This window comes from Alexandromys fortis, unplaced genomic scaffold (genome assembly GCF_014885135.2).
Source record: "Alexandromys fortis isolate MF-2015 unplaced genomic scaffold, M_Fortis_MF-2015_v1.1 scaffold_69, whole genome shotgun sequence".
NCBI classification, from domain to species: domain Eukaryota; kingdom Metazoa; phylum Chordata; class Mammalia; order Rodentia; family Cricetidae; genus Alexandromys; species Alexandromys fortis.
This window is the reverse complement of record NW_026067951.1, coordinates 8540888-8568456: the sequence shown is the minus strand read 5'-3', so window position 1 is coordinate 8568456 and position 27569 is coordinate 8540888. Positions and strand designations below refer to the sequence as shown.

The following is a 27569-nucleotide window of genomic DNA, read 5'->3' as shown; positions in this document are numbered from 1 at the left end:
TGTAATAATAAAGAAACTGCCTCGGCCCTCATAGGACAGAAAATTAGGTAGGCGGAGTAGACAGAGGAGAATGCTGGGAAAAAGAAGCTGAGTGAGTGAGTCGCCATGATGCTCCCACTCCAGACAGACGCAGGTTAAGATCCTCTCTGGTAAGCCAGCTCATGGGCTACACAGAATATTAGAAATGGGTTAGAACAATATGTAAGAGCTAGCCAATAAGAAACTGGACCTAGCCGGGCCAGGCAGTGTTTGAAAGAATACAGTTTCCGTGTAATTATTTCGGGCATAAGCTAGCCATGCGGGCGGCGGGGTGCTGGGGACGCAGCCCCGCCCCTCCTAATTCAACACCCTGCCTCAAAAACAAACAAACAAACAAACAAAACAAAAACAAACAAAACCAAGCAAACAAAAAAAAAATGGATGTCTCAATGCTTAGCGTAATACCAGATCTTATAATCTCATCCATTCCTCTTGTATTTATTGGCATTGACTGAGAGCTGAGAACTCAAGGAAAATTATACCTCCCTGAGTGTCTTCAAAAATATGGCACCTGGCTACCAAAGATAGATTCTGTGGATGCTTTCTTTCCTGTTTGTCACTTCCTTGCCCTTGAATCTGGGCTGGTTTGTGATTTGCTTTGACCAATACATAGCAAAGGTCATGGATAGGTAGCAAAAGTTAAACAGGTCTGTTTCTGGCCTACCTCCTTGAAGGGCCTGACAGTTTCGTTTTGGTCACCATGTAAACAGCCTGACTAGACAGAGATCACTGTGCAATGAGGAAGCCCAAGTGAGCAATGGGGCAAAGCTTCCTTTGATGAAGAAAATCATATAAATTGATGAGTGGCAAAAGTCAGTGAGGACTGGCAGCTTGTGAGGCCGGTGCCTAACTCACCTCCTGAATGTTTCTGATGGTTCCCCTTTACCGAGGGATGGAGGGGGCCCAGTTAGCGGCTGCCTCACAACCAGGCCTCCTCTCCCATCCATTTCCCACCCCAGTTCTGTCCAAGCGGTGGCAGTAGCTGAACTAAGTGACTTTGGGCAGGTCAATTTCTCCAGGCTACAATATTTTTTTTTATCTGCAAATTTAGGAGTTAGGAAATTGGGGATATGACTCAGTGGTAGAGTACTTGCCTACCAAGGACAAGGCCCTCTTTTTATCCGTTGCTCTGCAATAGATTCATAATAATACTACTAATTAATAAAAATAATAAATAGATGAAGAGAGGGGAGAGCAGGAATATGCAGTATCCTGTGCTAGTTGAGCTCGGACTTGTTTATATTGATTCTACTCACCGTGAGATTTGCTTAGAAATCCTGCAATGCTATTGATCTGTGTCAGCTCTAAGCAAAGGCTCTCCCCATTTCTGTCTCTCTCTCTCTCTCTCTCTCTCTCTCTCTCTCTCTCTCTCTCTCCTTTTCTTTTGAAAGAAAACCTGAGTTTAATCCCATTTGATATCTTATTACTCCTCTTTCTCCTCTTTTCTTTTGTGGAACATTTCTCTTTGTTGATAATTTTAATGTGTTTTTGTACTGAAAATAGATATTTTATTTTGTCTATACAAGGCACCTTCAAATATAAATCACACATTACATGTAGATATAATAGAAAAGGAAGCATAAATATAAACACACACATATATATGTAAAAAGTCACTGAGTTCCGTTTTTGTCATAAATCCTATGCAAAGGATTCATTGGCTCAATATCTTTTCTGCCTTCCTCTCCTCTTTTTCAAGTGCTGCTGGCTTCTTGACAAGACTCCTCTGTGCCAGGGGAGCCTTGGAGTGGAGTGGGAGCCTCTGGTGTATGGCTGAGCTCTGTAAACTGTAAATCAGGGTAGGGGACAGAAAAGAGAGTCTAGCACAGCGGCTCTCAACCTTCCAAAAGCTGTGTCCCTCTAATGTAATTCCTCATGTTATGGTGACCCCCCCCAACCATAAAATTGTTTGTTACAACTTCATAACTGTAATCTTGCTACTGTTATGAATCATAATATAAATATCTGATACGCAGGACGTCTGATATGTGACCCCTGTGAAAGGGTTGTTTGATGCCCCTCCCCCCCAAAGGGGTCACGACCCATAGATTGAGAACCACTGGCCTAGCTAATAAGCTATTTTGAGTCGATGTCTGAGTGACAGCAGAGGCTTTTATGGAGACCCATGAGAGTCTCCCAGGAGAGTTCAAGCTGCTGGCACTGTAGGAAGCCGGCCTCTCTGCTGAGCCAGGTAGAAGGGTGGTGTCCTTCCAGATGCCAGAGACCCCAGGTGTGTACGTGGGAGACATCCAGACGCAGTAAAGCGGCTCGTTCCGGAGACCTTGTATTACCACGGTGCACTTCCTCCCGGTGCCCAGCTCCCTGTGTCCTGGTATTCCTTAGCTAACACAGAGCTGCCTTTACATCTTCTCATTAGACTCAGCTGGGCGGGTTTCCTTGCGTTTCGGTGGTTGTGAGGTTAGGCTCCTGTGTCGTCCTCATTGTGTTGCTGATGCTCAGTCATTGGCACTGATTCCATGGTTTCCATTGCAACATCACGTGGCTGAGAAGCTTGCCTGTAAAATAGTTTATTCACAGGTTTTGAAAAGAGGTCAGGGTGGCTCTTGGGTTAACATACTTCTTAATGAACATGCATGCCCCGTACTGAGTGGGTTACATTAGAGTACACCAACCTGGTTCTCAGAGATTTGTGTTGCTTAGAGATTAGGAAAATTTAGAATGCCCAGATGTGCAGATAGCAAGAACTTAATCCTATTTGGGAATTTTCAATCTCACCCTCCATCCACCAGAGGTTTACCAGTGTGGTTGGAACAAATCACGGCACGCCATCCTCATACCCAACGCCGCCAATCCTCTGCTAAAACCCAGCACAGAGAGCACGGTAGGGGGACAGAAGACCCGGACCTTGGCTAGACCAGACCTGATGACATAGCTGAAAATAGCTGGATATTCACAAGGCCTTAAAAGCAGTTCTTAATATTTACCATTAAACAAATACAGTTGAGAAAAAAAAAAAGAAAAGAAATAAAGAGCCAGGCAGTGGTGGCATATGCCTTTAATCGCAGCAGAGGCAGGCGGATTCTCTATGAGTTCAAGGCCAGCCTGGTCTACAGAGTGAGTTCTAGGACAGTTAGAGCTGTTACATAGATAAATCCTGTCTCAAAAAACAAACAAACAAAGCAAGCAAGCAAGCAAACAAAAACAAACAAATACAGTTGAGCTCGTGGCTAGCAAGAGCAGAGAGAGGCTCTGTAGTCTGTGTGTCTACTTGTCTTAGCGGTCCCTTGAGTTTTAGGCCTTAAGTACCTAGGTCAGTATTGTCTTCCATGGTTCTTATAATGTCTTCTAAAGATAAACAGCTTTTCAAGCCATAACTAAATAGGCGGTTTTGTGTGAGACAGAAACTAGAAATCAAGAAATCTAGGTCAGCTTACTAAAAGCCGATTTGTTGAATGGCAAATCTACCCATCAGCCAGTTTGTAAAAAAAAAAAAAAAAAAAATCAGTTCATGGAAAAAATTGGTTCACTAGGTGACAAAGTCAATATAATTACTGCTTTTAAAATGCACCTAGATGCATTTTAAAATATTGTTACTAATGCTGATATTTTGTTATACTATTTATAGGCTATATATATCAAATATACCAATTTATTTAAGAATATAATGCTTATTCATTAAAAACATAGTATGTACATTTCTGGACATATTAAGTAATTATTATCTCTCAAGAATATAACTCTAAATTTAAGATATTAGGTTAAAATTACTCAGTTATAGAAATATTTCGAAAATCCTTTAAAATAACTTTCTATTTTTCTCATCAGGTAGCATTTTTATATTTTAAAAAATTATTTAGGAATTACTTCTGGAGCTTATGATATTTGTATCTATTGATCCTCTACCAATAACTGTCAAGTCTTACGTAAAGTTTTGGTTGCTATCTTTCCTCTGGATTCATTGCAGTGTCTCAGAGAATCTCCCTTTTATCAAAACCAGGCTCAAACAGTCATGTGATTTTTATTTTTTAAAAAAATTCTGGTGATCAAATCCAGGGCTTCGCACCTGCTAGGCAAGTGTTTTACCGACTGACTATGTCTCCAGCCCAAGTTGTATAATTTTGTATTGATATGCTAGCTATCATTTTATCCCTACCGATTGCATGCTCTGTTTCAAGATAGTCACCATGTAATCATGTGGAGGCAGAGCTAGAGACCTGTACTGGATGGAACAAACCATGTCAGCTGGTTACTCAATGACAGGAGCGCAAGGTCAATGCCAAGATGAAAAATATAAAACTGGAATACCAGCAAGGAAAAGGAACACATCTCAAAGGCTGCAGTGTAGAATTTCTGTTATTAGAAATACGAATTGAGGCTGGCATGACCATGTTTATAAGGAGGTATACCATGAGAAGTGAGTACATGCAGAATATATATTCATGAGTATGCACAAAAGGAGCTGATACAAACTGCCTTTGGTATATCTCTCCCCGCCCCGCTCAGTTCCTGCTGACCCCATTTTAAACACATGGTCTGAGAGCTGTGTGAGAAGTGAACGGCCCTCTGTGGGGCCAGTCCGGTCTTACACGGCTCCTTCTAGCTGCTGCAGAAGGGGCTTAGGGTTTATAGTCAGGAAAGGGACTCATCTTTTGAGAGGGCCTCTTGGAATCTTTATGGTCAAGCTTTTCTGGTGGAAAGGAAGAATTTGGTCCTGCAGTCCGGGGCCACTCACCTTGATCTGATGTACCTGGCGAGAAAAACCACAAGTCCTGCACCAACCAGGAGGACCAGGACCAATGTGGAGACGGCCACTGAAAAAGAACAGAACTGAGCTAGAACCACTTGAAATCCTACCAAGGCATTTGTTTTCAAGAATCAGTAAACTGTTGGCAATTTCCATTCTTGTCTAGGACAGATGCCCTGCTAGCCCACTTGCCATTATTAACATTTCTTGGGGCCGAGGGAAGCTCAGCAATCAAGAGCACATACTGCTTTTACAGAAGAAGTTTGGCTCCTACCAACCACACCAGGCTGCTCACATCTGCCTGTAACCCCAGCTCGAGGGGATTCAAGGCCCTCTTCTGGCTTCTGCAGGCACCTGCACTCACGTGCACATGCTCCCCTCCATATCATTAGAAACGATCAAAATAAATCTATAAAGTCTAAACTATAGGGAAAGCTGGCTGAAAATACACTCAAAGTCATTTCAAAGGCACACAGAGAACTCTAGAGTCTAATGGCTGCTGGGTACAAAGTATCAAGTCATGACCAGACTGTGGATAATCTCTCCTTTCACTAGGATTATTTCTTTTTTTGTTGCCCTCAGAGTTTTGGAATGACACTGTAGTCTGAAGACGTAGCAAAATCACAGATAGAAGACATCTGTACAGGGAGTAAATAAAGCCAGCATGGCAACTTTGTTACAAAAACGTTAGGAAACACGATCAATTAATGAAAGATGTCTTGAGCCTCAGATTGGAGTGTGTGTGTGTGTGTGTGTGTATGTGTGTGTGTGTGTGTGTTGCACATAAACTGTCTCCACACTGGCTGGTAGGATTAGCAACCATTTACTGCCAAGGAGTGACTTACTGGAAAAGAGGAATTAGTGGTAGTAAGAGCTAGTTTTACTTTCACAGTGCTCTTCCTGATGCCTTTTGAATGAGAACAAGCTACTGCAGAATCATCAGGTTTGGATGTGATCTGACAAAACTGGTGACTTAACTCCAGTTTCCTTTTCAACTATCACCATGCCATGTTGGACAAGAAATTGAAACCAGACTTCCAAAGACAAGGAATTAGCAAATCATCTGGCAAGCTTTCCACCCTTTCTGGAGTGAAAAGAAAGACATGGATTTGATATGAGGAAGGAGAAGGGAGGAAGGAATGATGGAGCAGAGCAGATGACTTTGGGACGGGAGGCCGCCAGAGCCACTGCCCCCTTTCCTCTTGAGACTAGAATGGAGCAGGCAGCAGAGCCAGCCAGAGCCAGCCAGAGCCAGTGTCTGTGGGGGAGGATGAAGTTTCTGTGTGTGAAGACAGAGAGAACAGATTTCCTAGCAGGACCCAGGCAAACCAGCCAGCCCTGCAGAGAAACAGAGAAACTGTGAGTCTGCATCGGGTGCTGAAGGAAAAGCATCTTTTGTATGAACATTTTGTATGGACATGGGTGTGCTTGGACCACAGATGAATGACAGACATGGCGGGGGCAGTCCCCATCAAATGCAGAGCACATCGACTACAACAGACTCACATCACATGTGGACGAGACGCAAGGCACAGCACCATTCTGGAAAAGATCTTTTTCATCCTCGTGAACTAGTTCAGCAGCGTATGTGCTATTGCAGTGGGCACGCTAGGCTTGGATTTTGAAATCAGCAGTCTTGGGCTGGTAAACTAGCTCACTGGGTAAAGGTACCTGCCCCCGAGCCCGACAGCCTGTGTTCAATCCCTGGAAACCACGTGGTGGAAGGAGAGAACCCACTCCTACAAGTGACACACACACACACACACACACACACACACACACTAATGAAGATTTTTAAAAATAAATTCAGGAGTCTTCAGTAGGAGCCTAGCTGAAGATCAGAGAGAAGATACTGGGATAACTGAATAAGTTCCTGGCAGGAAAGGCTGTTAAGTGAACCAGTTGATAATCAAGATAGTGAAAATAGAAAATATTTTATCCCTATTAAAATGCTAAAGTCTTTAAGTTCTGGTGCTCGTTTACTAACTCGTTCAGTATTTACTGAGCATCAGCTATTGACTGCTTTCTATTGAATGAAAAGGAACAGCTTTTAACCTGGCAGTGGTGGCGCACGCCTTTAATCCCAGCACTTGTGGGCAGAGGTAGGTGGATCTATGTAAGTTTGAGGCCAGCCTGGTCTACAGAGTAAGTTCCAGGACAGCCAGGACTAGACAGAGAAACCCTGTCTCAAAAAACAAACAAGCAAATTTAAGAACAACTTTAAAAAATAGTGATAACCGGAGTTGGAGAGATGGCTGAGTGGGTGAGAGTACATACTGCTCTTGCAAGGATCCGGGTCCAGTTCATAGACCCCACATAGCAGTTCAGGTGCTCACACTTGCAAGGCAATTGCCTTTACCCGTTGAGTCATCTTCCCAACCCCCATATCTTTTAAAATCCACTCCAGGGGGAATCTGATGCCCTCTTTTGACCTCTGCAGGTCCCTGTATGCACCAAGTGCTCTTCCACACATCTATGCAGGTACATACATACATAACACAAACACAAACATTTTTAAAAGAAAATAAAAGTGAGAACCATGTGTATAACTCATTTTAAACATTATAGACTGAGGATATAGCTCAGTGAAGAGCACTTGTCTGGCATGCCCTTTGTTCCATCCTTATCATAAAACTACAAAAACAATAAAACAAAATATCAGAAGATTGATTATCCGTTAACTGACCAAGCAATGACTGTGGTTGAATGTTGTTAATATTGCCTTACAGAGACATGCTCAGCTGATTGCCTCACCCCGGGCCCGAGGAGCAACTGAACATCTACAGTATGCAACTGTTGGTGGGGTCCTTGCAGATCTTGGGTGGCTGGGTCTGATGGCACGTAAGTGGCAAACTTCGAACGACACTGTCACAAACACTTTTACAAAACTAGACCGGTTATAATTTCAATTTACACTTTATTAACAGACAATAAAAACTTCCAATGTCGCCTTTTCATTTCTTTTGCTAACAATTTGACTTCTGTCATAATTAGGTATCTTCATGTCTATATTCAAGGAAGAACACCTTATTTATACATAAAGCAATTTTTGAAATTTAAAATCCTTTATGCTTCCCACAATCCCTTGCACAGAATTATCTTTGTCACAAAAGCCATGCACTGGAAAAGTAAGTATTAGATCCTAAATTGTCTGAGGCCCTATATAGAAAATTTTACAAATAGATTGTCACCCACTAAGTAGGATTGCACCAGAGTTTCCAAGTAGTCACTGTTGGTAATATAACTTAAGACAGTAAATAATAGTATGTCCAAAGCTGAGATTGGCTAAGTAAATTGTGCTTAGGTCTATATGGGGGTAGAATATGCTGTAGCCATTAAAGAGAGTAAGGTGGCTTTCATGTGTGGATATGGAGGATTGCTAAGATATGTCAGTGCCCTGGGGAACGCTCATTGTCAACTTGATCCAGCCTAGAGTCATCTGAGAGGAGAAGTCGCAATTGAGAAATTCTCTAGATCAGGTTGGCCGGTTTGCGTGTCTGGGGGATCTCTTTGATCGTTAACTGATTTAGCGTGTCCAGCCCGCTTGGAAAGCCCCATCCCCTGGCCAGGTCGTCCTGGCTATATCAGAAAGCTGGCTGAGCAGAGCCAAAGAGTGACTGAGCACGCAGCACTCCTCCTTGGCTTCTGCTTCAAGCTCCTGCTGGAGTTTCCGCCAGACTTCCCTCAGGGATGGACTGTGACCTGGATGTCTAAGTCAATAAGCCCTTTCCTCCCCAAGGTGTTTTGATTCTAGTGTTTTATCACAGCAACAGAAAGGAAATCAGGCCAGCAGGTCAGTGAAGAGACACAAAATAGCTATTCTGAGACTTTCTCTGCATGCGCTTGTGTTTCCACAGCCAACCAGAAGGAGGCAAAGACACTTGCTCTCTGTCTCCAGAAGCGCAAGTCAGAGGCAAACTTTCATTCTGTTCATTCCATGCTGACTTTTGATTTTTTTTTAAATTTCTTGAGGTGTGGTGTTGCTATGTAACACAATGGCCTTGATACTCACTATGTAACCCAGGCAGATCTTAAACTCAAAGTAATCCTCCTGCCTTAGCCTTCTGGACATATGCCTCTATGCTATTTAATTTTTGATTTTCAGGCCATGTGCAAATCATTAAGTATTTGAGAAACAAAACATTAAAAACTATGAGGAAAGATTAATGTGCTATGTGTCATAGAGAAAAAACAGCTTGCCTAATTCTTATATGTTGTTCTCTTAGATCATGAGTATGTTTTTGTTTATATGCCCTTGTCATTAAGTGAGTTTTTCAAGAAATTATTCTTCAAAGAACCTTCCTAAATGTATTGTTTTCATCTATCTATCTATCTGTCGTCTGTCTGTCTGTCTGTCTATCTATCATCTATCTATCTATCCACCCATCTATCCATCTGCCTATCTATCTACTCTCTTTCTATCTCCTTTTTTCCTTTTTGCAGAGCTGGGGATTGAGCAAGAACTCTACCAATGCACTGTTATATCCCCAGTCCTCTTTATACATTTAATTTTGCTATAGGATTTCACTGAGTTGTCCAGGCTGACCTTGATCCTGCAATCCTCCTGCCTCAGCTTTCCAAGTAGCTGAAAATACAGACCTTTACCACCAGGCCTGTTTTCATTTGATCATTTACAAAACCACTGTAACCAATAAACTGCTAATATATCTAAAGCGACATCTGATTCCCTGATGTCACTTAGTGCAGGTAAACAGGATCAAAAGCCAGTGAGTCATTCTCCAGCAGGAAAACTTATGAATAGAAAATAGAGCCGGGCAGTGTTGGCACACACCTTTCATCCCTGCACTTGGGAGGCAGAGGCTGGTGGATCTCTGTGAGTTCCAGGACAGCCAGGGCTGTGACATGGAGAAACCCTGTTTCAAAAACAAAAACAAAAACAAAAACAAAAACAAAAACAAAAACAAAAAAACAAACAAAAAGCCAAAAAAAAAAGAAAAAGAAAAAGAGAAAGAAAAGAGATAGAATATTTTATCCCTTTAAAAAACATTTATTTGTGTGTGTGTGAGTGTGTGTGTGTGTGTACAATACACTTGTATGCAGGTGCCCACAGGCCAGAAAAGGATGTTGTATCCCCTGGAGCTGGAGTTACAAGTGGTTGTGAGCTACCCATCTGGGGTGATGGGAACTGAACTCTGGCCCTCTGCAAGAGCACTTTACCACTGAACCATCCCTCTAGGGCCTTCTTTTCCTTCTAGAGCTTGTCAGACTAAAGTATAAGGTTCCTACTCTCTGCACCCCACACCCTTTTTTATGGTACTGGAGAGCAAGCTGGGCCTTGGCCTTGACAAGTGAGCTCACGGTCAGAACTGCACCCCTGCCCTCCCTTCTCTCCTGCTCTCTTCGTTCTTCTTCAAGAGTTCTTCTTCAAGATCTCTCTTCCTCCTTTTCACAAACACATTTCTGTTTTCCTCCTGCACTGATTGCATAACCTCTTTCTTTTTCTTCTAACTGTAGTGCTCCAGGTCTTTCATCAACAAAGACATTTAGACAGAGCAGTCTGAATTCTCTCCTCTCTCTCCCTCCTTCTCTCTCTCTCTCACTCCTTTCTTCTCTCTCTCCCTTCTTCCCTCCCACCTTCCCTCCCTCCCTCCCTTCCTTCCCTCCCTCTCCCTCTCCCTCTCTCTGTCATTCTCTCTCTCTCTCTCTCTCTCTCTCTCTCTCTCTCTCTCTCTCTCTCTCCTAGCAGAATGGCATTCTCTTAGTGGCAGCCCTGGCTCCTGCTTTTCCTAACATGCTCTGGATCTAGGTGGAGCCTCTTGGTGGGGCTGACCTGTGAGTAGCTGCTCCATCAAGCTGTTTTGTGGTGTGCTAATTCCCTGATTTGTACATCGCAAGTGTGACAGTTAGAAGCTGCCGATCTTAAGATAAGTAATCACGTCCAATGACAAACTCCATAAATAGGGTTTTACCAAGTTATTCTCTGATGGTGACCTAAGGAATCCTGCTGCCGGCTGTGCCAGAGTGGCCTGGACCAGGCTGATGAACACGCTGCGTCTGTTTTTATAGTCCCTGGTTATAAACACATCAGACAAAAGAAAATACTCACCTTTGGTCACTTTGGAGGTGTTTGGAGAAATCTCTGCAGAGGAGAGAGGAAAGCTGAGTCAGGATTGGAGTCCCAAGAGCGCTAGGTTGAGATTAGCTACCATCTTAGAACCGTAAGAGACATGGACATAACCTAAGTGGTCTTAGCAAAAGTGAACAGGATAATTTGGTGAGGTGCTTGGTTACACCTAAACATTGGCTGTGCCTCAGAGAGGAACTGTTGTAATTAAACAAAACAAAACAACAACAACAAAACGGCGAGGAAAGAGAGTTATGCCATACAACAGGGCTCACATGGAGGTTGATTAGAAGAGGAGCGAGAAGGGGACAAAAAAGGCAGAGAGGGGAACAGAGGGGGGCAGAGACCAGTCCCTGGGGATAAGAGTGGCAGGAGAGAGAGAGAGAGAGAGAGAGAGAGAGAGAGAGAGAGAGAGAGAGAGAGAGAGAGAGAGAGAGGAAGAAGAAAACAGAAAGAGAAAGAGATGGGACGTGGCCCGCCTTTTAAAAGGGAACATAGCGAATGTGCACGGGAAGTGCTCTTAGTGGCTGCAGCTATGGACGTATCCTGTCAGGACCCCAAGAGCAGGCCAGTACAGATGCCTGAACATTAACAGGAACAATTGCCAGTGGCTTCTCTACCCGCAGACCACAGCTCCACACTGTCAAATGCTCTTTCCGTTCTCTGACGTGCTCATCAGCAAGCCGTGTCCTATCTGAGAAGTGGGGTTTCCTTCCTGGCTATCCTTACAGTGCGGACTGCACACACCATTCAAGCATGATAGTGGGCAGCAGGCGACTGGGACACTCAGTCAGTTCTGACTTGAGCCCTAGTGGTCCAAAGCTAATGCAGACAACCCTCCTGCAAGATCCCAATCTAGGTCTCAGAAGCAGACCTGTCCTTGTTCAAAGCTAGGGCTGACCTGGTATCCCGAGGGAAGGGGAAGCAGTAGGCTCCAAGGTCGTTGTTGTTGCAAGAGATGGGGCTCGGGAGGACTCATGACTGCCTGTCCCTGTAGTTCCTGCAGAAGCTGGTTGGGATGGTGTCAGCCCGGAGCCTGGCACAATAGCTGTCTGGGTGGTCAATGTGGTATCTGATTTGGGAGATACAGCTTCGGGCTCTGCAGGAAATTCCAAGACAGAGACATAAAAATTCAGACTAGTGTCTGGAACCCAAGGTCCCACTTTAGGGAGCCTGTCTTGGCCAGCCTACTCCTAAGTAGGTGGCATAGCTATCCACTCACTGTTCTATGGGGCTTCTGATAACTCTAAAGACTATAGTCATCTATTACGAGCATTCAAAACAAAACAAAATCCCCAAGAGATTGAGCAGATCGGCCTGCTTGCTGGAGAAAGTGTGTTATATTCTCAAAGACTTGATGCCAAAACACAAGTGGAACTGTGCTGTATTTGTGAAAGACAGCTGAGATGCTAGTTTTCCTTTTCAGTTTTGTTCTTTCTTGAGACAGGATCTGGCATGTATCCCTGGCTGGCCTGGAACTTGTGTAGACCAGGCTAACCTCAAACTCATAGAGAGCTCCCTGCCTCTGCCTCATCTCTGAATGTTGGGATTAAAGGTGTGTACCCTGACTTGCTTTCACACTTTGTCCTGACATTTTGAAATAAGAGGAAGCTTACATCCAGCTCTCCAGAATGCCCTAGGCAGATTCTGAGGAGAGGATTCTGATTTTGTTCCTGCTGGCATGGAGGATGCCTGTGTTTTAGTTCCTGTCTTCCTTGTTCGTCACTGGTAGATGGATGTTCCTAAACTCTAAAGTGGCCAACCTGTTCCCTAGTCTCTGTTCCCTTCCAGGTGAAAATGGGTCTTCCACTGTGGCAAGCCTGGGAAATGCAGGCTAAGGAAAGCATGCTGGGAGGCGGGACATCTTGGTGCTCCGAGGCATGGTGTGGTGCCCTGGCCCCAAGCTCTCTTAGCCATCCACCATGTGAGATGTGCCCGCACCCTTCAGTCCACTGGTATTACTGAGATGTATCCCTCCGTCTGCAAACTACCAGCCTTACAGAGCATTCACACCCATCACCCATGACCAGTTAGTGTCCAAGGCTGTGCCTGCACATTTTTGTCTCAATGAGGAACATCTGACCAAGCATTTGGGACACAGAGACAAGGCTGAGAGAGACTAGTTGATCTTTCTTGTCTCTTGAGTAAATACTGTGTGAGTCATACCAAAGGAACTTGGGAAACACTTCTATCTTAAATGGGTCAAGTACCTACCACTTTCTTCTGTTTACAGAATTCACCAGAAGATACTCCTTTATCTTATTTTATTGTTTTTTTCCCTAATAGTACTGGAAGTTGAACCTATAGCCTTATGCACGCTAGGCAAGCATTCCACCAATGAGTTACAGCCCCAGCCCTATTCACTACACAGTGGCATGCAATTCAGAATCCTCTCTCTCCTCCTTAGGAGAGGAGTCCCCACCCTGGGATGCCTAAGAACCATCCGGGAAGTATCCAAAGCTGTCGATTCTCATATCTGTCCCCAGACCAACTGGAGTTCTTCAGCAAGTTCCTTGTGTATCAGAAGGCTTGAGACCCAGCACACTGGAAGTTGTGACCAATTGAGCAATTCAGGATGATTGAAAACAGAGATTGCCATAATTGGGAGTGGAAGGAGGAAACGAGGGGAAACCACAAGCTGGATGATGTGACAGTAAAGCTTATTAGAAAATGAGAGTCTAGAAAGATGGAGAGCATAGGTTTCAAACGTTCTTAGCAATGAGACAAATGCTGAGGACGTTAAACTAGATTCGCATAACACTCAAGTGAAATACAAAACGCTGAGTTGGGTTCAGCGGCACAGGCCTATAAACCGAGTCCTCTGAAGGCTAAGGCAGGATGCCTGTGAGTTTGCAGTCAGCCGAGGATGTATAGTGAGACCCCGCCAGAAAGGAAGGAAGAAAGAAGGAAGGCAGGGATGGAGAGAGGGGTGACGTTCATGCGATATTTCTGTATTATGATGGTTAGCTATAACTTGACACGAGGAAAGGGTATCTCTGTGAGGAATGGTCTACACCGGGTTGGCTTGTGAGCATGTCTGTCGGGAGTTGCCTTGATTAACTTAATTGAAGTGGGAAGACTCATCCCACCGTGGGCAGCTCCTTTCCATAGGAATGTACTGTCTTAAGAGTGGAGGCGTTGAACAGAGCACATGCCAGTGAACACGCGTGTATTCCCGTCTCTCTGCTCTTGACTGTGGATGTGATGTGACTGCCTGCTTCCGGCTCCTGCCACCGGGACTTGCCCAGTGATGGCCATAACCTGTAAGCTAAAAGAAACTCTTTGTTCCCTAAGTTGCTTTTTGTTAGGAATTTTTAACCCAGCAATAGAAAAGAAACTAGAACAAACATCCAAATTACATCACTAATGAAGCTGATGGCAGTGGCACACGCCTTTAATCCTAGCACTCAAAAGACAGAAGTAGGCATATCCCTGTGATTTTGAGGCCACCCGGGTCTATATAGTGAGTTCTGGGACAGTCAGAACTACAAAGTGAAACCTGCCCCAACCCACCCCATGTCCTCCACCCCACCCCCACCTCAGCCAAAGCAAAAGTCTTCAATGAGTCCCTCACATTGTTTGCCAAGGGAGGGCCCATCTTCCCCCTTTCTCTGGACTGCCTTGCCAAGGACCTGTATAATAGCAAGTGCTCGGGAAGATAGACAGAACCTACCTCTGGAGCAAAGACAAGACATGTTTGTTGCCAATCATTCATTACACATTCAGGTGCTATGAGCCCAGGCTTCCTTGGCCCAGTGCAGCCTGCTATACATACAGGGTGTATTCTGGCTTAGCCTGCTGCCCCATGGGCCTGAGAGATGATGAGTTGATATTTCTGCTTCACTGGGCCACATGGGAAAGCCCTTTAACAATGTTGATACAGGTTAAGAAACAAGTGAGAAGAGGCGATGGTGGTGCCCGCCTTTAATCCCAGCACTCGGGAGGCAGAGGCAGGTAGATCTCTGAGTTCCAGGACAGCCAAGGCTACACAGAGAAACTCTTGATAAGGGTGTCTACAGCTAATGTCTCCAGTTAACTATGGTTTAATATGTTAATGGCAAGCCACTATGAATCATGTACTTTTCCAGCTAACTCCATTCCACATGGTCTAATGTGTTAATGGTAGATTCTAAGCCACTATGAATCATGTACATGTGAATTCTGGATATCAAATAACTGTGAAAAACCTAAACCACTAAAAGTTCTGAATCTTGATGTCAACATAAAGTTCTGTTGCCTGGGTTTGCAGCGATCATCAGCAGGGGGTCATGGTATCTATGAGAGGGAAATGGATCCTACATGGGAGTTCTTTATATTTTCCCAGTATTCCTACCTTTTTCGGGAGGGGAGGGGCTCTCTGGCTGTGGGGTCACCTTTGGCGTCACTACTGTGGAAGGTAGCACTGGACTCTGGTGAGCCAGGGAGGGGTCTCCTAGAGAGAGGACAGTCACATGGCATTTATGATTTTGAGGGCAGAATCTGGGGCGGTTTAAGAACTAGTTACAAATAAAAATAATCAATACACCAGTGCATGTAGCGATATTTCATTTGTATTTTAATAAATAAAGCTTGCCTGAAGGTCAGAAAAACAAACCAGACCCACCGATCAGCCTTACAGATCAGAGTGGTGACACACACCTTTAATCCCAATAACCACACTAGTTTGCCATAGAAACCAGGCGGTAGTGGTGCACGCCTTGAATCCCAGCCCTAGAGAGGAATATAAGATGGGAGGAGACAGCTCTCACACACAATCTCATTCTGAGGATTCCTGGAGGCAGGATTGCCATTTCAGACTGAGGTAGAGAAAAGAGCCAGTGGTTGGCTGTTTTGATTTTCTGACCTTTATGTTGAACCCCAATATCTATCTCTAGGTTTTTATTAATTGTGCTACAGGTGCACATCCATTTTTGGCTTCCTTGGACAAGGCTAGAAGTACAGGAAGTGAATATCGGTCTCCCAACCTAAACGCACAGACTGTAAACTGATTTTCTAGAATTTTCCACAGGTCAGTCATCAAGTGGTTCTTGCATGGAATGATATATGTGGTACCAACCCTCCCGGGAGTTCCCAGAAGATGGAGCTGGGCATTTCCATGTAAGTTCCGAATGACTGGCACTAGCTGGGGCTATCCATGTCCTGGATATGCAGTGGCTGCCTGTTTGAACAGTTCTCTCCTGGTAGACTATGGATCAGTTTTTACTTATTTATTTTTTTTAGGGAGCAGAATGGGGCTTAGTATTCCTGGAAACACCACCAAGTGGCATCTACTCCAAGAATGTTGGCTTTCATCCAACTGTGGGTGAGTCTTTTAAAAAGTTGGTTTTCACGGCCCTCATCTTCACTCTAGAACATCAACTGCCCTGGTGAGTAAGACAGGGATTTTCTGTTTGGTAGGTTTACTCAACTTTCAGGTTCTGGCAAACAAGAACACTGTATGTTTTCCTGAAGCCCTCTGCCTTGCGAGAGCTCCATAAAGCTCTGTGGGCAGCTTGAGCACACACCCTAGACCATAGCTCATCCTCTGCCAGAACAAACACTGATGGACATGAGAGTTAACATTTATCAGGTTCCACTTATCTCTACAAACCACAGTTGACATCACGGTCACTTTCTGGGTCACCAAGCAGAGTTCCAAGAAGCTAAGGGATTTGCCCAAGGACACAAAGTAGCTAAGTGGCAGAACTAATATATGAACCAAGATTGGGTGACAGAGCCCATTGCCCATGCCTTCCTATCCCAGGAGGGGTTGCTTCGTGCCCCACTGGCGTAGTTAGCCCCAGACCCCAGCACGGATTTTTTTTTTCCCTCCCACAGCTCCCATCCTTCAGCCTTCTGCTCTGTTCAGCCTTGGCAGGAGGCAGGGGAACAGTGTGGGGTCAGCTACTTACTGATGCACTTGAGGTTAGGAGTTGTCCAGTGGGCAGTGTTTGTGTTCTTGTTAATCACACACTCGGTCAGCGTGGATGTGCCGGCTTTCCGTTTGAAACCAGAATTGCAGACATACCTCTCCCTGGAGTTCACACTGTAGTTCTTGACCCGGATGTCTGCATGCTCAACAGATATGGGGGTTGGACATGTGGTACCTGGAAAGTGCATGAGAGGGGAGAGAGATGAGAAGACTGGGTGTATTTGTGGGGGTCTTCATGGGAGCACAAGAAACAGCTTTGTAGCTAGGGTTGAGCTTCTCCCAGGGCCCATAGGATAGATGCAAGACCCCAAGCACACAGATGTGATGAGAAAGAACACCTATCATCCAGAAATCTTCCAGGAGTCTCCTTTAAATGCCAGCTGCTCAGTGCACGCAGCTAGATACCCGCTAGTCACTGACACATCTTTCTCTGTTCTCGATCAAGATTGGTTGAGGGATGTCACGTGGTTGTTTTTGATCAATAGCAGGAGTCTCCTAATTGGTGTCCCTGTGTCCCACTGCAAGCAACCAGCCTAATCGTTAGCTGTGCATCCTTAACAACTTTCCTCTTCCTAGGCAGCTGGCTACTCTCACAGTAAAGCCCAAAATGCTGAAGAAGCCTATAAGGTTCGTCAGCCCCTGCCCTATCTGCCCTTCAAATGCCTCCCACTTTGATGATTCCCCCCCTTGCCACTCGCCATAGCCCCTCCTTCTTCACAATGCACCACGCACGCAGCTGACTACCTCCCACCACCCTTTCTTGCCAACTGCCCTGTTACCTGCCAGAAAAGCCTTTATTTGCTTAGCTGGCGACCTGCGTCCTAAGGTTCTTTGATCGTTCTCTTCACGCTCTACAGTTTCCTTGGCAGTTTGCACTTAGGATGTTGATGTTATAGAGTTAGTGCGTATCTCACCATCTACAGTCTGAGCTATGTGAGGGTGGAGGCTAAGTCTACTTTGCTCAACACTGTATTCCTGATCCCTAGTACCTGGAAATACTAGGTGCTCAGGTACAGGTTAAAAGAATAATGAGTAGGTTTAGTACAGAGGCAGAATTTAGGAGACAGAGGCAGGCAGAGCTCTGTGAGTTTGAGGCCAATCTAGTCTACAAAGTGAGTTTAAGGCCAGCTAAGGCTACACACTGAACTCTTGTCTAAAACAAACAAACAAACAAACAAACAAACAAACAAAAGAGTGGTGGATAAAGGCCAGCTGGCCTGGGTCTGAAAAAAGCCCGGGATAAAACCGGTCTTGCTGAACATAGAGGACAAGGAGGACTACTGAGAACTCAAGAACAATGGCAGTGGGTTTTTGATTCTACTGCACGTATTGGCTTTGTGGGAGCCTAGGCAGTTTGGATGCTCACCTTACTAGACCTGGATGGAGGTGGGTGGTCCTTGGACTTCCCACAGGGCAGGGAACCCTGATTGCTCTTTGGGCTGACGAGGGAGGGGGACTTGATTGGGGGAGGGGGAGGGGGAGGGAAATGGGAGGCGGCGGTGGGGAAGAGACAGAAATCTTTAATAAATAAATATATAAATAAAAAAGAAACACAAAAAAACACAAATAATAAAAAAAAGAGTGGTGGATAAACACTTTTCTTCAATAACAAGCTGGAGTCAGACCTCCTGAAATTTAGTTCAGTTTGTTTTATTTCTGTGTGCATAGTCAGCTACTCTGATTGCCAGTCCATTTTCAGAAGAAACTGGAACACGACGAACTGTTCCAAAGATACAGTTCCAGATGGGTCTACTCTCATGGTAGCTGCAACTGGACTCACACTGCAAAGATCCTGCTAAAATTGGCTGTGGTGGTGGTGGTGGGCTCTGTGTTGTAGAAATGAAGGTTTTAGAAGATGATATCTGGTCCTAGAAACAATTGGAGGGTCCAAAACGTTGGCCATTTCTAGTTGGGAATTTCATACTTGCATTTGACTTCTTTTTAATCACAGCACTTGGGAGGCGAAGGAAAAAGGAGTTCTGAGTTCGAGGCCAGCCTGGTCCACATAGTAAGCTCCAGGACAGCCAGGACTATGTACAAAACCCTGTCTCAAAAAATTATTTTATGTATATGGGTGTTTTGCCTGAATATATGTGAACCACATGTGTCCTTGGTGCCCAGGGAGTCCAGAGAAGGTTGTCAGATCACCTAGAATTGGAGCTACAATGGTTTTTAACCACTATGTGGAAGCTTGGAATCAAACCTAGGTTCTAGAGACAAGCAGCCAGTGTTCTTAACCGCTGAGGCATTTCTCCACCTCCATATGTTTGATTTCTTGTACTGTTTTTCTTTTTAGATTTATTTATTTAGGTTTCTGTGCTTAAGTGTTTTACCTGAATGTTTTTGTGTGTAATACATGTGTGCATTATGCCCATGAAGGTCAGAAGAGGATGTTGGATCCCCTGAAACTTGGGAGTTAGAGTTAGAGATGGTTGTGAGCCACTCCATGGATGCTGGGAACTGAACCAGGGTCCACTCCAAGAGCAACAAGTGCTGCTACCTGCTGAGCCATTATTGTTCCAGCCCCATCTTGTACTTTCTTCTCTCTTTCTCTCCCCTAGACTCTGTTAGCACAGTGGTTGCCCAACTTCCTTTTAGAACACTTTTTACTTAAGTTCAAGTGATTTTAATTTGAAATGGCTTGACTGTGTGATGTGGGAGTGTCATATATCAATCTGTTGATTTCACTGGTTAAGCAATAAAGAAACTGCTTGGCCCTGATAGGTTAAAACATAGGTGGGAGGAGTAAACAGAACTGAATGCTGAGAGGAAGAGGAAGTGAGCTCAGACTCGACAGCTCTGCTCTCTGGAGCAGAGAGGCCATGCTCCGCTCTCCCGGGCAGACGCACGCAATGAAGCTCCGACCCAGGATGGACGTAGGCTAGAATCTTCCCGGTAATCGCACCTTGGGGTGCTTACACACATTATTAGAAATGGGCTAGTCCAGGTGCAAGAGTTAGCCTAAAAGAGGCTAGATAGAAATGTCCAAGCAGTGCTTAAATGAATAGTTTGTGTGTTGTTATTTCGGGGCATAAGCTAGCCAGGCGGCCGGGGTGCTGGGGACGCAGCCCCGCCGCTTGTAATACAACAACTGTCTATCCGCCAGTTTTTTTGTTTGTTTGTTTGTGACCACTGCTTTCTCTGCTCTTTTCAGACAGGGGACTGTTATCAACAAGCTGTTTCACATCTAAGCCTTGAAGTATTCTCCTCTAGGATTCTTTCAGCTCTTCGCATTCATTGCACACACAGAGACGAGACATTTAGGACTGATCACTCCAGAGGCTTTAGAATGGAGAATGGGTTAGCAGTAATTATAATGTAGTCATCAGTGGCTGTCTCCTGACAGAAAGGTAGTTGTTTGCCCACAAAGACTGGATGTCTCAGTATCCCATTCTAGTGCGAGAGTTCCAGGGAAGTCCCAGAGAGTTGCGGGTCTTCAGTCTACACTGGCATCCTGAAGAACTGGGTTCAAAGCAAAGGAATGCCCCAGGAACAGAATAGATAAACTTGGCAGTCAAAGTGAGGGCAAACAGACAAAAAGCAAATGCTTCCTTCTTCCGTGTCATTTTGTGTGGACTGCCACCAGGTGTGGCTCAGATGATCCAGTCAAGAAAATCCTTCCCGGGTGCACTTAGTCGCTTGGATTCTAGTTGATTACAGATATAATCAAGTTGATAACGAAGATTACCCATCACAAGCCCACATCTTGTCAACTTTACCCACAATCACATTCCCTTATATCAAGCTTAATTTCCAAATGAAAACAGTAACTAGATCATAATTCCACTTAACATTATACAACTATCCCACAGATAATTGCAAATGCATTATATAGTTTAGGATAAGTGGCGATAGCCCTTATCAGAACTTTTCAGGTTACAGAATGACAAACTAAATAAATTTTGATCCTCTATAAACCAATGAGTCTCAGGTGTTCTATGATAGTGACAGAAAATGACTAGGACCTCTGAGGACTCCTAACCCTCTTCCTCCTCTTCCTCTTCTTCCTCTTCTTTAGTGTTATGGGTCAAACTCAGGACTTTGCCCATGATAGTTAAGGGCAAGGATTCTTCTTGAAGCAAACTCTAAGAGCCAATGACAGTTCAAGCCAAGATTATCAGTTGGTGAGAACATTTTCCTTCAGCTATTTCTCTAGTTGTGGTTTTCATAATGCTGGCTTGCCACCCCCTTTCCTTATTAACCACCTCTTCACACCTTTAGAGTTCCTTCTTCCATGACCAGGGTCCAGTGCTGTTCGTTCCACTCGTTCTGTATTTGGTATTTTAGCTGTAGCTTTGTTTCCCAGGGCAAGCTCCCCTCTGCCATGTGGAATGGCTGCTCCGCTGTTTTCTGCCTCTTGTCACCCCCGGTCCTTTTTGGCAGTGCTGCTTAGGAGTTATGTGTCTTAGACCCACCTGAAGGGCTTGTTAAAACAAGCTGGCTCCAACCCAGAGCTACAGAGCTGGTGGGTCAGAGGCAGAGCCCAGGAGTCTATATTTCAAGTGTCAGATGGTACAGGTCCTGAAGGTCCAGGACCCATACTTTGGGAACTGCTGCTCTGTCTACAAGTGCAGCAGAGCAGATGGCACTTGGTTTACAACCCAGTGGTGTGAACAGCAGCCAGCTCATACCATTTTCAGACCATGGCATTGATTAGAAATGTACATTTATATTGTGTGTGTGTGTGTGCGCGCGCGTGCTCGCGTGTGTATGTGTTGCATTCATACCGCAGCACCCATGTGTAGAGTCAGTTGTCTCTTTCTGTGAAGTGGGTGCTGAGAGGGGCGTCATCAGGTGTGCCAGCAAGTGCCTTTACCCACTGATCTATCTCAATGGCTGTGCTTTTAAGTAGATCTTATTCTCTCACTTCAATCTCTAAAATATACACCCCACTCTGTGTGTGTGTGTGAAAGAGAGAGAGAGAGAGAGAGAGAGAGAGAGAGAGAGAGAGAGAGAGAGAGAAGCTTGTTAATTCCATGTGTTCAACTCAATGTTTCCGAACATTTAAATCTGCATCTGTGGTACTCTGCTATACACTGCATTGCTCAGAAAGTACTTAGGGATGGAATAATGGTGTGGGGTGGGAAGGAACAACCATAAAAACCAATTCAAAGAACCTTAAGAACACTTGGCAGCAGATCAGAATGGAGAGTTCAGTAAAAAAAAAAATACTAGCCCTGATCTTTGGTAAAATATTCCCTCCTTCTGAGAAAGCCTGAACTATGCTGGGACCTTTGGACCTCTGGGAGAGCTATTACATAATTTGTGGATGGACAGTCTCCAGCCGTAGATTGGTATCTCCAGGGACTTGAGAGGTCCCCAGGGAAGAACGCCAGAGAAAAGGCATCTAGCTGAGCTACCCCTTCTCTTATTTGCCTCAAGTCTGCTCCTTAATGTCATTATCTTGTCTTGGGCTATGAGATCACATTGTCTGTTTTCCTCTCCAGAGAACGGGCAGGCCCTGCCATGGGTCATTCTGAAGCCTTGGGGGCAGAGGAGTCTAAGAACCCATGCCTTGCACAGGACGTTTCCTCCCTTTGCAATCGCAGAGGTAACGGATTCGGCATGGAACACCCTTTACCCAAAGGCTGATACTGCTGTAAGTTCTGCTTGGTCCTTCCTCACATCTGGAGCCTTTCTGCTCCTGGAACATGGTGTACAGAGTGTGGTAAATGAACCAGATGGATACAGCTGGAATTGATAGATATTGCTGTCTAATTGTAACTGCTGAAAAGGGGCCATCATGAAAAAGTTCAAGGATGAGCTAGATGAGTAAGGGACAAGCAGGGCCAGGGGTCCCATCTGGTCAACAAGGACCAGTGCATTTTCCAGTTGTTCCTGGGAGAAGACTTGATCACTGTGGCCCCGCAGAACACGCTCACTGCTGGCAAGTGGGGCATCTCCTCCCGCTGTGAGAACCTTCTGAAGACCTGACCGATGTGCTGGGGGTTAAAAAAAAAATGCTTGGACCTGAAAAGACGGCTCAGTGTTTAAGAGAAAATACTGCTGAGTGTAGTTTCCAGCATCCACCCACATCAGGTGGCTCATGACTACCTGTACCTCCAGCGCCAGAGGATCTGCCACATCCTCGGGCCCCCTTGGGTACCTACACAGTACACGGCAGCCACTCACACGGACATATGCATGCACAAAAATAAAAAATAAATCTCTAAAAAGGTAAAGAACTGAGCGAGTGACAGAAACAGAACAGCTCCTAGGAAGAGGAGTGAATGCGGAGGAGTCTGCTCGTCGAAGTCTGACGACGCTCCAGCATCCTTTCCTCTGCCCCGTTATGTCCTCTATTAAAACCGGGTATGGTGATGCATGCCTGTGATGCCAGCACTCAGGAGGAAGAAAGAGGAGAACCAGAAATTCAAGGGCACCCTCAGCTACATAGCCATTTGGAAGGTAGCCTGGGCATTTGAGACTGTTTCAAAATTTTTCCCCCCAAGAGCTCACTACTGTAGTTTCCTGAGTAGGTGCTATTTATTTCTCAATATATCCCTCCCTAAGTCTAAACCGACATTTCCAATCCTAGAGGCAGGCGAATCTCTGTGAGTTCGAGACCAGCCTGGTCTGCAGAGCTAGTTCCACGACAGGCTCCAGAGCCACAGAGAAACCCTGTCTCAAAAAAAAAAAAAAAAAAAAAAAAAAAAAAAAAAAAAAAAAAAAAACCAAAAAAAAAAGATTTTTTTCATTTATTTTTTTATTTTTATTTTTTTTTATTGTGATATATATCTGCATTCATGCCATGGCATTTGTGTGGTTAGAGGACAACCTGCAGAAATCAGTTCTGTCCTTCCATCATGGGCCCTCGGGATCAAAATCGGGTGTGCTTTGTCACCTCGACCTTTAACCTCTCACATGTATCTTTAGTGGGTTTTTCCCCCCCTCTCAGCACGGGTAGCTATCCAATGATATTTTCATAGAATCCTGGGACAGCACCACGTGTGTGCTTGTGTGTGCCACCACCTGTTACTCTATTGCTTTCATCTGTTTATCAAATGTCACTCCCTCCTTATAACAAGCCCTGAACCGTGTACCTGTGTGTAAATCTTTGTTAATTACTTTCAAAGCGGGCTCTTCGATTCAGTGCCTTTTCCCCCCCTGAATTGTGGAGTCAGCACACCAGTTTCCTGCCGCAATTCCCACTGCAAGGCTGTAGGTCAGCTCAGGGAACAACTGATCGCTAAGGAACGCCAAGTCTTCCCGAACTCAAACGCAGTATCTGCCCTTATTTCAGACTTTTGTGATTTCTTAACATATATTTTTTTAATTGATTTTTATTGGGCTCTACATTTTTCTCTGCTCCCCTCCCCTTCAACCCTCTCTCAAGGTCCCCATGCTCCCAATTTACTCAGGAGATCTTGTAAGACTTTTGTGATAAAAAGTGTTTTATAGTACTTTAAATTTTCTATTGTATTTAATGTCTGTGTGTGTGTGTGTGCGCGTGTGCGCGTGTGTGTATGTAAGTCAGAGAATAACTTGCAGGAGTTCTTCCCTTCCACTGTGGGAATTTTGAGAGTCAAAGGTCATCCATCAGACTTAGCACCAAGCACCTCTCCCAGATGAGCGATCTCACCTTGAGCTTTCAGCATGGTAGCCTTGTGCATCCTTTGTCAGATGTACTAAGGGATTAATTAAAAAAAATTAATTGATTCTTTGTTAATTTCTTGCATGTTTTTGATAATCTGTTCCCCAATTTCTCCACTTATCTTCGTCATACCCCCTCCATCTCCTTTTCTTTCCAACAAGGCTTCGTTTTATGTCCATGTCTTTCTAAGGTTCATACTGGGCTGGTTACTTTAATGTCAGGTCGACACAAGCTAGAGTTCTCAGAGAGGAGGGGTCTCAGTTAAGAAGATGCCTCCGCAAGATTAGTCTAGAGGCAAGACTGTAGGGCATTTTCTTAATTAATGATTGATAGGGATGGGCCCAGCCCATTGTGGGTAGTGCCATCCCCGGTTTGGTGGTCCTGGGTTCCATAAGAAAGCAGGCTGAGCAAGCCATGAGGAGCACGCCAGTAAGCAGCACCCGTCCATGGCCTCTGCATCAGTTCCTGCCTCAAACTTCCTGCCTTGTTTGAGATTTGGTCCTGATTTCCTTTGATAATGAACTATGATATGGAAGCTGAATAAACCCTTTCCTCCCCACCCAGCTTGCTTTTTCGTCATGGTGTCTCATCACAGCAATAGCAACACTAAGACATACATAATTAAAAAAAAAGTATGTTTTTTTTTTTAATAATTATGTGTCGGGTGTTTTGCTTGCTTGAATGTCTGCTCACCACATGCAAGCCCAGTGCCTGCTGGGATAGAAGAGGGTGCCGGATACCCTGGAACTGGAGTTACAGTGGTTGTGAACCTTAGTCTTCTGGAAGGGCAGCCTGTGCCTTTATCTGCTGAGCCATGACACACAGTTTTGTACAGGTGCCTGCATGGACACGAGTGTGGGGTTCTTTCCTGGAGAATGGACAGCCTACCAGTGGCCGCGCCAGTGAAGAGAAGCGAGTCTCTGTCCCCTGGGGGCCATTAGCTGCTGACTACTCAGCTTCAGGTGGGCCTCATGGGTTCTGGAGTTAGTATTTTTGATGCCAAAGAAAATAACATATTTAAATTTTTATTTCTTAGTGTTTTTTGCTGGCATTTTTCATGTTTATTTACAAAACTATATTAACTGCAAATATGTATATTGTGCCGTCTCTCTGAAGTCACTCACTCATCTTAATAACATTCTCTAGGTCCTGTGCAATTTCCTCTGGCCATGATCAGGTCATGACTTACTTGAACTATTTCATAATTCTATTTTATCTCCTTTATTGTCTTACTAATGAAATAGTTATTGCATTATATTTTTAATTAGATTTTTATTGATTGGGGTTTAGTTTTGGATGTGATCTCACTATGTAGCCCAGGCTATCCTAGAATTATCTACGTGGCCCAGCCTTCCCTCAGACTCTTAGCAATTATCCTCCTCACTTTTGCAGTTGCTGAGATTACAATCATGAACCACTGTGCCCAGTTTCGCTATTGCTTTATTCTAGAGGCTCATTTAGGATATCAGAGTTTATCTTTGAGTGATATTATATCACCTCACACAAATAGCATAAGAACCTTCAACAAGGCTGGAGAGATGGCTCAGACAGTAGAACTCTTGATGTCCAAGTGTGAAGATCTGAGTTTAAATCCTCTGTCCTCAAGTAGGAAAGTTAGACGTGATTGTGCATGTGCTGGGGATGGGGAGACAAGGGATCTCTGCTAGCCTAGCTCCAGGCTCAGTGAGAGACCCTATCACAAAGGAATAAGGCACAGTTATAGAATAGGACATGAAATGTTCCCCTTAGTGAACACATGCACACTACACCCTCTCCCCCACCCCCAGAAAGCCTTAAAGATTATTGTCCAAATATCATTCCCAACCTTTGTGTTATCGTCATTGCACATTTTGCTTTTCCATAACCAATGAATTATTACTTTTGCTTTGAACAACACAAATATCCTTTACCAACCATCAATTGAAAGAGGACTTTAATGCTAACCATTTCTGGGTATTTGTATCAAGAGCACTTTGCCTTATCTACTTTTTTTTTTTTTCTGAAAAAGGAAGTCTATCTTGGGTCTTTCCTGGTGAATGGTCCTCAGAGATAAACCTAGGAATAGCTGATTTTTGAATGTACAAGAATATCAAAATGCTGCAGCAAACCCAAATAGCCAAACAGCCAAGTGGCGGTGAGTTATTTAATTTACAAAGCTAGATGGTCTCGCAATTGCATTAGAAGCAATATATTTTAATGTAATGATAAATTTTCACTTCCTTCAGCCTTAATTACATATCTTAATACTACAATGATTCTACAATTCCCCCTCAATATATATCTTAGATATCCAATGTCAGCCATACCATACTGAACTTGATGGGTCTTGTCTGGTCTTGGAGGCCAAGCAGGGTCAAGTCTGGTTGGTATTTGGATGGGAGACATCCAATATATATATATATAGCAAGTCTCATCTTGTCTGTTGGATCATAAGCTTCATGAAGATGGTACATGTATTTCACAGTTCCCTGGAACTCCTTTTCCACTTCTAAACCCCGTTTACAGTAGGTATTTAAGTTGGTAACTCATGAATACTTACAGTGGATGAAGTTATGGAACCCGGAGCTAACTTACAGTTGTGCTACTTTCAAAGTTCTTACACAGTCAGTCCTAAAGATCATTTGCATTTTTAGCAAAGGACTACACCTCTTTCTGGTTCCCAGAACCTGTGGATCAGGCTTCTTTATCAAGTTGATTTGCAGAGTCTAAGATGGGCAAGGAGCCCTGACCTACTCTTGTAGCTGGAGTTCAAGAGTTGTCAGGTAAGCTTGTGTCTTCCATCTTTAAGAGGGGTCAGAATCCGTCACAGCATTTCCTTCCGCTTAGTCCCTGTGACAGGCACGAAGGCACCACGAAATGAAAGCATGGCTCTTGCCCTCTGGAAGCTGACTCTGAATCAGATGTGCCCAAACAGTCAGGGCATCTAGGCTTCCAGTAACCTATTTTTCTTCCTGTCTGAAGTGCCAGCCAACCCAGCATACTTCCTCATGGTGCAATAAGTACAGGCTGTACTCAGCTCATTGCCCCAAACTCATCCGCTCTTCTTTGTCCCTCAGTTTCATTTAACTAGGATTCCTAATCCCCTTCGAGGGTTAGAAGCCAGGATGGCTACCAGTTGTAGATCAAACGACAGGAAAAGAACGAAACCTGTTCCTTACAGTTTGGACTCAAGAAGAAGTCACTTGCTCCAATCTCATAGATACCACTCTGTTTCAGGATTTCTTCATTGCACACC

At 44.5% G+C, this 27569-nt stretch overlaps 1 protein-coding gene and 1 long non-coding RNA gene across 4 annotated transcripts in view; one reads left to right on the top strand and one right to left on the bottom strand.

The window, feature by feature from the left end:
- LOC126506748 (uncharacterized) lies at positions 1-24920 on the top strand. Its single transcript, XR_007593321.1, has 5 exons — positions 1-149; positions 7474-7585; positions 15826-15926; positions 16050-16131; positions 22188-24920. It is a non-coding gene; the product is annotated as an uncharacterized lncRNA (long non-coding RNA).
- Il15ra (interleukin 15 receptor subunit alpha) overlaps positions 1533-27569 on the bottom strand; it is a 28913-nt gene continuing 2876 nt past the window's right edge. Inside the window, exons 2-7 of one of the 3 annotated variants that reach the window (XM_050150514.1) lie at positions 16721-16915; positions 15163-15261; positions 11731-11928; positions 10812-10844; positions 4733-4811; positions 1533-2555 (exon numbers count right to left, since the gene is read on the bottom strand). In XM_050150514.1, coding sequence (XP_050006471.1) covers positions 2459-2555; positions 4733-4811; positions 10812-10844; positions 11731-11928; positions 15163-15261; positions 16721-16915 — 701 coding nt within the window. In that variant the 3' untranslated portion in view covers positions 1533-2458. Of the gene's footprint in view, positions 2556-4732; positions 4812-7583; positions 9619-10811; positions 10845-11730; positions 11929-15162; positions 15262-16720; positions 16916-27569 lie in introns of those variants that run through there. The other 2 variants (XM_050150516.1, XM_050150515.1) reach the window with 2 other exon arrangements.